A 12,010-nucleotide genomic window follows, 5' to 3' on the forward strand; every position below is an offset into this window, starting at 1 on the left:
CTGTAGGCAGCTGTTAGACTCCCTCACAGGCAAAATACTTTGACCAAATTCATAACAGTTACAAAACCAACACTTGTACTTCTTATAATTGGGAAATTTTCCCCAATACTCAGGATGTGGTAGGTAACACAAAATGAGAGCGCAAAAGGAACAACTATGCAGGCCAACCATGACCTACCACAATGCTCTCTGAGCTTGTTTATGTGAACAGTAAATATGAGCCATCCTTAAAGAGAGCTTCAGGCGGGACTTTTCAGTATAACCAATCAGGGCTTGACACTTGACCATATTTATGTCCAGACTTCATTAATTAACCATTATCTATGACATTTGGCAATTAAGCTTGAGGCATAGCATTCATTAATACATACTTCATGTTACAGCTACATTGTGTACCAAGTCCATGCTCATCCAGTATTGTCTGAATGTGCGTGTGCTGATGTGACCATAATTGTATTTAACTCGCAACAAAGCCATTTTATTAAGCTGCTGGAATAATTACAAAGTGATTCCTAACTACGGCTTGGATTTAAAAATGTGACTATGTATTTGTTCTGAAAGACTAAACTCTCTGCAAAGACATGGTTGACTGTGGGCTCTATGTTTACTGTGAGTCAGAAAGAGAAATCTGTTGGGAGTTAGTTAGAAACAGACCTGATGGCTCAGAGGACATCCCCCTCCTCATCTGGACATCCCCCTAATGCAGTACACCACAATGAAATCTGCAGAACAGTGATATACAATGTATGTGGTTTCTCATTCTGGCAGCATTGTTCAGTGCTGTTGTGCTTTTTTCAAACAGTTGTGTGTACTCCGTCTTAATTCAAAACGACCGTGCTTGATGTTACAAGAAGCCACAATGGAAGAGGTATCCTGGGATCTTAACTGCAAAACTCAGTGAAATCATTTCAATGAAAGTCTTTTATTTCATTGAAATATTACAAGAATATCTAACAAATATGATAAAGATCAAACTCAGATGATGATCCAAGAAGCTGATATGACATCCAAGGTTGGATGAAATAGCTGACAGAAATTAAAGGGCCAGCATATATGACTATTTATAGATACAGTTTCAGTCAAATCTAAACAGGAGTACTTATCTAATCTTATTTTCATAAAACATGATTAACTTGTTGGACAGTTGAAAAATAGAAATTCTCTCAACCAGAGGACAAAACGATGCAATATGTTACACCTTGAATGCATGTTTACCACGTTATCATGCTGACTAAATGCATGGTAACATTCACCTTTACCACATGTTAGCATAGTAAAATAAGCATATTTAACTCTTAACATTTACTACAACATGTTAGCATTAATGTCAAAGTGTGGCTGATAGTAACATATTAGTGTTAATGTTGACATAAACCCAAGTCCATTGATCTGTAGACACTTTGCATTGTTTTTAGCCAACAATTCACACTAATGAGTCTGTCTGATATAGTTGATACAAAAAAGCATGAATGAGCATGACAGTTGACAACAAATAAAATTAGCATCATGTACACAATATTTGCATGATAAGGCTGATTAATAAAATCAGAGTTTGAATTCTTCATGAAACATCATTCTGTGCCAAAAAAAAGAGGTAGCTGCAAAATATACAAGTAGCAGCACCACAGCAGATCCAATGAAAATAATTTTCACATGCTATGGACATTCATTTTGATGTGAAACCAAGGGCTCCCATATTACTGCGAGAAATTTGGTAGATAACATGAATGATTTATGGAGTTAACAGGCTAAAGGACATAAAAAAAGAAGCATCCTTAGTCATTTGAATGCATATTAAAGTGCAATATGTATTAAACGTATATGTATTTTATGTATGAATTGCTCTGATTCATCCCATCTTTAAAAATAATTATATTTACTTGTTTAATTTATCTTTACCATTAAATGATGATTCACGTCTTGTCCGTGCATTGCTCTGAAGGCAATATGTCCACGATCATATTAATCGAGAAGCAGCAGACTATCATGAACAATGAGTAGAGCAGCAGATCAAATGTGACTCATTTCAGTATCACCTGTTTGTGATAACAGCACGAGGACACCACGCGATTGGCTGAAAGTATGAAGAGGTTCTGTGCGCCGTCCCGCAGCTCATGCTCTCTTAAGCACCGCAGACTGGTTGACAGGTAAGCGCGGTCCTGACATAAACAATCTCATGAATATTAACCATTTAAGTGTCAAAAGACGATGCTATTGAGCCTGTTGCCATATGAAATCAACTTCTTCTAAAGTTGATTTGGTCTACCAAATACTCCCAAAGGTGACATCTTTTTTTTTTTTTTTATCCAGGTCAGTGCGTAAAGTGTATAACTGTTACAAGTTCTTATCATTAGATTTAGAAAATAACATAAATCAATTTGATTTAATGTACGCATTTTCTTGTGTTGATTTTAATCACGTCTTTTCTACGTTTCATTTATTGTCGACTTCTTTATTGATCATTCATATTCCTGAGGTCAGGGTGCACAACGCCGCGCTACATTTGACCATTGTTGTCACTTAGTAAAACATTTAACCTGAGTAACATGCACTTTAAATATTGTGCAAAACCTATACATTCGTGTTGAAAGTACTTATTTTGAACGTCTAATATATAGGGTATAGTTTTATTCGTGAATTATTATGAATGATGAATTGACATGTAACTTTTTATTCAAAGCACGGTCAGGGTGTAAATGTGTAGCATTTAGAAGGTTAATTGTACAGGATATGCCTTTAATTGCAAAAGCTGGTCATATTTGGTATGGCTAAAGTGCTAGTCAAAACTAAAATGTGTATCCTATGGTTAATCAATTGTTTGTCAATCGATTTTCTGAATTAATCTTTTGTGTCCTCCGTGCAGATGTCCACCTCGAGGAGCCCAGACCGTCCTGGGCATGGTCCTCCGTGCCTTCCCTCCTCAACAGTTGACAGCAGCGGTTTAACAGAGCATGATCCGGACCCTGACCTCCTCTTCCCGTTCACCCGACGTCTCCTGCGCTTTGGTGTCTGCAGCAGCCCTGTTACGCGCCGCAAGAGAGAGATGATTCCCGCCGACAAGAAAGACACCACGTACTGGGACAAGCGTCAAAAGAACAACGAGGCAGCGAAGCGGTCCAGGGAGAAGAAGCGGCTGAATGACCTGGTGCTGGAGGGTCAGCTGCTGGCTCTGAAGGACGAGAACGCACAGCTGCGCGCTGAGGTGCTAAGCATGCAGTATTACAGCAGCCTGAACGCGGAGGAAAGTAACCACCACGCTGCTAGGGCAACATCAGATTCTACAGTGCCCTTACACCCCAAACCTTCTTTTGTCCCTGCCCTTCTCCAGAGAGGACTCTGGGACAATAGCAGGAGCAACCAAGTCTCTGTGATGGGTGTAAGGCAACAAGAAGCAGCGATGAATCCATTTGATGCCAAGATCCCCTGTTTAAGTTACAATACACAGGTTTTTCAAACTTGTGGCGCACAGCAAGGCATCCCCCCCTTCTCCGGGCCGTGTTTCCCTTCTCCCACAGCACATTTGGAGGTTGGGAGATCAGCGGAGACAGAGTCGGACCCTCAGCGACAGGTGTCCTCCAGCGATGACTTCCCTAGACCCACCTATCAGGCGTCCTCCATCCAAGCGTCCCTTGGCTCCTTCCCTCTGGCTTCCAATCTGCCGAACCCGTCTCAAACCTGGCTGGTGCCCTGCGTGAATCACCCGGCACTGCGTAATAATGTTCTGCTGCATTGGCCGTCTTCCTACCTGCCCCCACCGGCTGTCTTGCCAGGCCTACCTCCTCTTTACATACAGGCGAGACGAGGCCATGGTCTCGGTGTGGAGGATGATCTTCGGAGGGGGTTCAAGAGCGGGTTTGGCAGAGCTGAAGAAAAGTCGGAATCAGCTCGAGATGCACCCCAATCCTAATGGACTCCAACTATCACGGCGTTTTTTCCAAGCAGAGTGAAAAATAATAATCATTTTTTGTGTTGTAAAAAGTAACAAGTGAGCAAACTAGGTTTTAAAATTTGCCTGGATGCAATATGCCCTCTAATTTGTTATCTGACCTTAATAAAAAAGAAGTAAATGAGGACATTATATTTGACAACGTCTCTCTCTCTATTTGCTACAGTTTACACTGGCAGAACAGAGAACAATGAATACAGCTCATATTGAGGAGTTAGATTTCTCTTGAAGTGTTATTCAGAATGAAACAGCGGCTGAAACTTGATGAGTGATTTTACACACTGACGGGAATAATAATACATCCATTTCCCAGGCTTAATTGATTTGAACGGAATTTTAAATCTCAATGCAAAAATAAATTCACCAATATATGAAACATAAATGAATCAGAAGATTTGTTTGTATTGGAGTTCAGATTGATTGCTGGGAAAGAAACGTCAACATTTTTTTTGCGGTGGAACAACATCAGTTACTAGGTTTGTGAAACTGGTTGTTTGTTGGGTTGGTGTTCCCCTCGCACACTTTGATTAAAAGAAAAGACGTTGATTCGTCGGCCTGCGGCTCTGTGACAACACTTGCACTGCAGCTGTCTCTATCAACTCTGCAGCAGTGTTGCAATATGATGTGTTTGGAATTCGCAATGATGGTCCCGAATAAATAATCCTCAGTCCATTTAACTAACCCATTTGATAGTTTGACAGCAGTTCAGATCTTTTAAGTCTCTTCACTTGCACCTGCATCATCAAATAAGCTTAAATATGACAAACGTTGAACAGCTCAAACGGCTTTTCTATGACAACTTGCCCCTCAGTCTACCAGCTGGTGTTTCGAGCCCACCAGCAGAGGGAGCTACAACATGGCCCTGCTACAGTTTTCCCTGTCAGAATGCTGCACAACTTTATGCCTCGATAATGTCTTTGTAATGCCTTCATATCAGCTATTAAAATACCATTGGATACATTCTAATTCCTCTTTATGCAAAACAATACTAAATGTTATGGAAACAAAAACAGAAAGTTGGAAGGAATACATTTTGGTTCTTTAATACGACAAATATACTCTAAACATTTCTAAAGGAAACAACAGTACCATGGATGGTACTGAAGTTTTCAAAATAATGCTTAAAAAAAAGTTACATTGTGCCCATTATTTGTACATATCATACCTTGAACAAATTTACAGACAAAAAAAACATAAATTTAATGTTTGTTTGCTATACCTCAGGAACTTTGCAATATGACATGAGGATGATGTTACTGCACAAAAAGTGTGTTTCAAAGTTGACAGAGTGTTTGTCAGAAATCCGATCAGTAAGAGGACATTACATGTGCAGACCCAGAGTCAAAACTTGCACCTTCAAGCTGATTAAGTGTCAATCTGTGGTGCAAAAAATCTTTTAACACTTAAAATAGAGAACTTCAAGTCAGTCCAGTCTTCTTTGAATATGTGAGAGACACATAATGTAGTATATTTTTGGTGTGTTTTATTTTTGCCTGACGACTTCTACCATTAGTACTTCTAACACCATTGCCTGTGTGCAGAAGTATGTAATTGAATACCACATAAGACAACTTAATGCAGCTACAGAACAGGTAACAATCAGCAACACACCGCAAACAGAAACCAAATGGCCTGTGCCAGAATAACGCAATCATGTAATATTACTGTATACTTGTCATAAATGCATATCCCCCTGCTATTTGATCTGACGGAACAACAAATATGGTAATTTGAAAATGACAGCAGTTAACCACAAATATCATACAATTCTGAACAGCAGGCACGTTTCATGTGACAGCAGAGGTGGACAGACAAACACACTTAAAGTAGGAGGGAGGTGAGAGGATACAAAAAGCAACAAGACATTATCAGCCCCCCTCTGCTAAAGTGTGTATCAATCTCATGAGGCAGTCTCGGAGGAGAGTCAGCGGCTCAAAGTTGGTCATTAGTGCAGTGTGAGGGCGAGCTTTCTGCGAATAAGGTCGTAGGCAGTGGACTTTCTGCACCCAGCTTTTGAAGGTAAGGCCCCAAGATAATTTTTCACTCAAAGAGGTTTGGAACATGTTTGTAATGATGTCTGGATTCAGGGGATGTAACGATGATAGCTACCAAAGGAGAGAGAGTAACAAACAAAACTCATTTCAAACCGTGACTTTTTGCTCATGACACCAACACCATGTTGACTGTAAAGTCTGAAGACAGATCAGAAAATGTTGTATTTTTTTATTTTTATCTCTGTCATATCTTACCAACAAGCAGGGGAATGGTTCACATTTCTAATTTGTTCATGTACTCTTTTATATTATCAAAATAAAATCATTTACTCTGAATACAGAACTTGAAAATGTTGCCCTCATATTTTTCAAGATTGGTTTGAGGAAGAGGAAGTGTTGCTACCTTGTTAATCTCTCCAAGATCATTTTGGAGGTATTTTATAAAGGGTGTGTTTCTATTTTTCACTATTTTTTTTGTTTAAGTAATGTGGATGTTTTAGCCAAAGCTGGAATTCACTAAAAATACTAAATATCTAAGTAATCAGAATAGTGTCAAATATTAGTTTATCGTTCACCCTTTTTGTATAAGATGCATGAATAGTTTTGAAAAAACAAAAAAAAACAATCCTTATTATTTTGTTTCTGGTGAGGGAGGAGTGACAGTTCATAGACGTTGATAAAGGTTTGTGAAATCTATTAGAAGTGTTACATACAGTGTGATATAATGTTCTCAGATTGTCTTAGTCCTTGGAACCCTACATATGGCCCTGAAAGAACGCTGGTTTTCACTAAGACAATAGTCTTGCTTCCTCCTAAATTAGATTTGCTCATATCACTTGTTTGTACGCTGGATCCTAATCCTCTCCAAAAAGTCATCAGTTCATTGACCTACACAAAGTCTCATGAAAATCTGCCCATCAAATTCTTCATGAAATCCTTTAATCAAACTAAAACTGTTGAGTTGTTGTTCACACCACTCCATGTAGATTTAGCCTGTAGTCTTGTTAGATTGCACTTCTAAATGAGAGGAAAGAAATATTACTACATTTTTTTTATAAATAGTTAGGTATATTAACGGCCATCACGAGACCATAAAGTTGAGCCAATAAAGCAAAATTTTCATTCTCAACAAAAAAAAAAATAGCATCAAAAGTCGGTTTTGGAGGGCAGATGTTTTAAGTCATCATGCAGGTGTTTTAGTTGACCTCTCTGGACCAGAGTTTCCCATAATATATAAATCACCAAAAAAAATTAGGCATATCATGTAGCCTCTGAACTATCTATCGACAGATACTACCGTCGACACCTTCAGATCATTTGGTATATGAAGGAATAAAGAAGGTGATTTAATGTATGTAACTGTCAATGCAGTGCACTAGTACGGCTGTACTAGTTAAATGTAAGACAGAACATCCAGCATCCCGTTCCACACAGAGAACAAAAATCTGAACATAATTAAACTTTTACGACAACGTGTCATTGTTATATATTTCCTATATGGTGAAATAAAGACAGAGAAGGACTTAAATAAAAGGTACTGTCCTTAAATCCATCATATCAAGATATCACTGATAGCTTTACATTCTGTGCAGACTGTGAGAAAATTGTCATCTTCATTTTATTATAACTTTAAAACCCTGATGCAGATTGGGTTCCATGTAGAAACGGCAGGAAAAACAATGTTGTCTTTTTATGATGCGTTACATTTTAAATATATACTAATAGCACTCAATAGTGCGATTCAAGGCATTCATTTGCTAACGGACAATTCAAACAAAAAACTGAGTTCTTTAAAACCCAAACACAGAATTTATCCACTCTTTTTTCCAAATTGGCAGTTAACAGGAAACACTACTAATGTACAACGGGGTGAAAAGCCACAAAACAAGGACTGACCAACTCCTCTTCCAATGGATAGTAATTTTAACAACAGCAGTTGGTAGAGTATGAGAAAACGGATAGAGAGAAAAAGAAGACGTTTGAGAGTTCCTTACTAAAAAGCAGCCTGGATATAAATAGTCAATAAGAAACAGGTGCAAATGTGCAGCATGGTATAGTGAGCAGGCCTCTAGAGATTTCACTCAGGAACCCTCTCTTTTTATTTTCGCTCTTTGTCTCCCTCAGTGATTATTGTTTTCTTTCTTCCTGCTGCTTCTTTTTTTTTTTATGCTTGCTGCAGCTCAGAGTATAAAACGCCTCGTCTTTCTGTCTCACACAGACACACAGACACACACACAACTATGCAGGTGTTCATGTTTAGACACACAAACACACGCACACCAACAGGGTGTGGGTCTACATACTCACTGGGCAACCAGCTTGAATATTTTTAACCTTTTGTTTTTCTCACCACCATTTAGGGTGCACAGCCTCTTTAAAGCTTCTCTTTTGATGCTTCTGAGTCAGTCTGACTGGCACGTCAAAAATAAAGCCATGTGAATATGAGATGTTGCACTAGGTGAGGATAACAGAAATGAAAACGAGAACTAACAACTAAACGGGACACTGCATTATCACTTCTGAGGTTAAAGACAGTGAAGTTATGGCGTGTGCTTTAAAGAGTTCCTCTTGTATGACATCCTGAGTGACAGCTGGTTTGTGTCACATCACACGTGTAACATGTCACATGAACTAGAGTGTTGTTTGCAAGAATAAGGTGTGATGAAAGCATCAATGAGATAAAATGTGTTAGTGTTAGCTTAATGTGTGCTTCTGTGTATGTTTGTATGCACAAGGGGCTGACTGTGGTTTCAGCACAAATGTTCTTTTTGCACAGCTTCCCATGAAACCACCCACAAACCCACGCAAATGAAAAAGACTTGTGGTGGCAGTATGAAAAACTGCCACCGTCTGCTTCTATAAAGTCCTGCATTTATGTTCCGCAACAGATAAGACAAACTCCCACCAGAACAAGAGTAATGGAGAAAAATTGAAAACATGGTAGTAAAGCTCAATTTATCACCTGAACAAAAAGCTGGAAGAGCTACTTTCCGCTTGGCCACAGAAAAGAAAACCTCGTTCAAAATACAATCTGCAATGTCAATACATGACGTGCTTTTCCATTTTCACAAACTATTATTGATTTATAAAAACAGTGAAAGTGTGGTCTCTGCATATTGTGTTATGATAAATGTATGTTAAAGGTTTTGTGTGAAATATTGTGTAAAAAACTAATATTTTCACTAATACTGTGAAAAAAAGACAAAAAATGATAACACGTAACATGTTTCAAGATTCCCATCATATTGTCGTGTGACCTAGACTTGTAAAAGGTGAGACGAGGTCAGGAAGAGTTGTTTGAGGGCTGAGAGGCCTCAAACACAAAATAATTGTTTGTAAAACTGCCAGAGCTTTTATGTTTCACTTTTCAATGCAATCAAAAAATCAAAAATGAGCAAAAAAATAGGTATTTGTTTGTGAACAATGAACTAAAAATCTATATATTATTGTTTTGTTTCCATATAGTGTCATCAACTATAGTATTGCAATGCTTAAGTGCATTTATGGTATATTTTCTTATATCCCTTATACAGACTTTAATCATACCACCAGGTTAAATTAAGAGTATGTTACGTTAAGTCAAATCAGACAAGGTTAATATTATCTATGAAGGAGGTTGTTATATTACTCAAGCTCAAACACAAACATATCTCTATTCCTTTTTATTTCAGGTCTCTATTGATTATTACTTATTTAACCAACCATGAAGTCCCTGGGGTTACCTTTGCATGAAGGCCAAGATAAAGATATCTTGGAAGCAGAAAATGAGCTGCTACGAAAGGGACACCGTCGCAAACGCGAGTTCATACCTGAGGAGAGGAAGGACGCCCTCTACTGGGAGAAACGCCGCAAGAACAACGAGGCAGCCAAACGATCCAGAGAGAAGAGGAGGTTGAATGACTATGTGCTGGAGAGTCATCTCATAGCCCTGAAGGAAGAAAATACCAGGCTTAGTGCAGAATTACTGGCTATCAAGCTTCACTTTGGTCTGGTCCGTCCTGCAGCCTACACTGGCCTCACGAGTAACCCACCTCATCCAAATGTTCACAGCAGCACTCAGCCAATCACTGCCACTAACATGCACCACCGTTCCCTGCATAGGGATTACTACTGGGATGGTAGAGACTCCTCTGTTATCCCCAGCCGCCAACCTGTTTTCTTCCCAGCGTATGCCTTTCAAACCCTGAGAAGTTATCCATATTTGAACACATCTGGTACTGTTGGCTCTGGCCTCCTCACTCCCCTTGTCCACCCACACAATCTGCTGCCCACCCACTCATTCCATCCTGCACCTCCCATACTGAAGCCCGTTCCTACCAGAGGTATCTCAGATGAGGAGGAGGAGCAGGTCCATGAGAAGATGTCCCTGTACAGCTCAGCTCCACCTCGCAAGACCTCATCGAGGGGAGACAGAAACTACTCTTCCCCAAGACATTACATGTCTGACTGACTGTCAAATAATTATGCTTTATTAATGTGACTTCTCTTTAAGTAATACCAGATACTCTTGCTTACACTGTTACTTTTGCTTGATTCGATGAATATCTCGCCAATAACATTATTCTGTAAGCCTCAAAATAAAATCAATTTATGAACAAGTTCACATGACGCCCAATTCATCGCCTACTTCAGCTCTTCTCTGTGTTCTTCATCGAAGTTCAAATACAGGTTCAACTGTGTTCAAGTGTGTAAGATAACACGACTCAATTAAGGATAGCTATCAGCCAGCAAAAACATTGACAGAGCCAGATAATAATAATAATAATAACTTTATTTATATAGCACCTTTTAAAAACACAGGTTTACAAAGTGCTTTGACAAACAGCAAGAACAAAGCAAACTAAACCAAACACAGAAGAACATTAACAACAGTAAGAATATAACAAATGCAAAATACTAAGAATAATTAAATACAATTCAACAGAAAAGAACCCAAAGTGCACGATACACAACCAGACATATATAACCCGACCATCACAAGAACCATTATAAGAACCAAGGCAACACAAGAACCCAACAACACAAGCTGAGACCAAGATGTGTGATGTGTGTCAAGTATCCTAGCTGATGGATGAACATAACTTGGCGTGTAAGTAAATATGTTACTATAGTAACCAGGCTAAGTATTAAAACAAAGCTGACACACTTATATGAACCCAATGTTTAAAGCTGAGACAAACATATGGCTTGAACTGAGATTTTCTATGGTAGGCCTATAATATGATGAACTTAAAAACAAGGTTTTACAAGATAGCCTAGGATAGTTGACAGTAGGTTATTTTAGCCAATAGGCGTAGACTATAACAAAAATAAGTTATTTTAAAATACAACACTGTGACACAAACTATTAACTTACGTCTTTTAAAAAGATGCAATTTGATTTACTTTAAAGTCTTGGCGGATAACCATAGCAACAACCCTGATTGTTTACAAATGGCAAGCAGCTTTTTTTTTAAAACAAGTCGTTTTTCTGTACTTTCAAACTTACTTTTTCACATTTAGTTTAATTGATTTGCAGGTTAAGCGGCAAACCAGATCACAACAAAGGTGTTGTCTATTTTTGTGTTTTACCCTATTGTTTAACCATTAGGATAATTATGTCAAAGCGGAATACTAGCAAGTTAAATGTGAAGGAGACAAATTATTTGTTTGTCTTAAGCTCCATTTGTATGTTTTCTCCTGCTTTGTTTTTTCAAATTAACTAACTTTTAGTTTAACTTACCAGCAAAGTCCTTCGGGATAGTTTATTAGTTGGGAGCATATAGAGAGAAATCTGTTCATCACCACCAAGATGTAAAAGTTTATGATTACCACCAACTGCAGTTTTGTCACATGACTTTCTATGATTGTGACACCTTTGTGAGTGACCGTAAATAATCCTCTCCAGGCTCCAGGTGTGGCCAGCGGGTAGCAGCAAGAAAAAGCGGGCGACTTCAATTTATATAGCCTACCTGGGTTCTTCAGTGTTTACAGTCCGACTAGCAACATAGCCTACGGGTCGAGCTGAAGATAAGAGACGGAGTCTAAAAGCGCGTTGTTTGATATACTTGTATGCAGATACCGGTTGAGC

General features: G+C 38.7%; 2 protein-coding genes across 3 annotated transcripts; both read left to right on the forward strand.

Moving 5' to 3' along the window:
* The first annotated feature begins 1,540 nt into the window (after positions 1-1,540).
* Positions 1,541-3,907, forward strand: si:dkey-172o19.2 (transcription factor atf-2). 2 transcript variants are annotated; one of them, XM_029277031.2, is made up of 2 exons: positions 1,541-2,281; positions 2,864-3,907. In XM_029277031.2, exons 1-2 carry the CDS (start codon positions 2,231-2,233, stop codon positions 3,905-3,907), a joined length of 1,095 nt encoding a protein of 364 aa, XP_029132864.1. In that variant the 5' UTR covers positions 1,541-2,230. The 2 variants fall into 2 exon arrangements, with proteins under 2 accessions (XP_029132864.1, XP_029132865.1); XM_029277032.2 differs by having other exon boundaries at positions 1,541-2,147.
* A 1,920-nt stretch (positions 3,908-5,827) lies between these two features.
* Positions 5,828-10,871, forward strand: nfil3-4 (nuclear factor, interleukin 3 regulated, member 4). Its single transcript, XM_020632157.3, has 2 exons — positions 5,828-5,965; positions 9,612-10,871. Exon 2 carries the CDS (start codon positions 9,644-9,646, stop codon positions 10,388-10,390), a length of 747 nt encoding a protein of 248 aa, XP_020487813.1. The 5' UTR covers positions 5,828-5,965; positions 9,612-9,643; the 3' UTR covers positions 10,391-10,871.
* The last annotated feature ends 1,139 nt before the right edge of the window (positions 10,872-12,010 follow it).

Source organism: Labrus bergylta, chromosome 6 (genome assembly GCF_963930695.1).
Source record: "Labrus bergylta chromosome 6, fLabBer1.1, whole genome shotgun sequence".
NCBI lineage: Eukaryota > Metazoa > Chordata > Actinopteri > Labriformes > Labridae > Labrus > Labrus bergylta.

What these genes read in the sequence shown, in the direction of transcription:
- si:dkey-172o19.2 (XM_029277031.2), top strand. Translation starts at nt 2,231, where the DNA reads ATGAAATCAACTTCTTCTAAAGTTGATTTGGTCTACCAAATACTCCCA. An exon ending in TCTACCAAATACTCCCAAAG is followed by an intron (nt 2,282 to 2,863) that starts GTGACATCTTTT and finishes TCCTCCGTGCAG; the next exon opens with ATGTCCACCTCGAGGAGCCC.
- nfil3-4 (XM_020632157.3), top strand. Translation starts at nt 9,644, where the DNA reads ATGAAGTCCCTGGGGTTACCTTTGCATGAAGGCCAAGATAAAGATATC.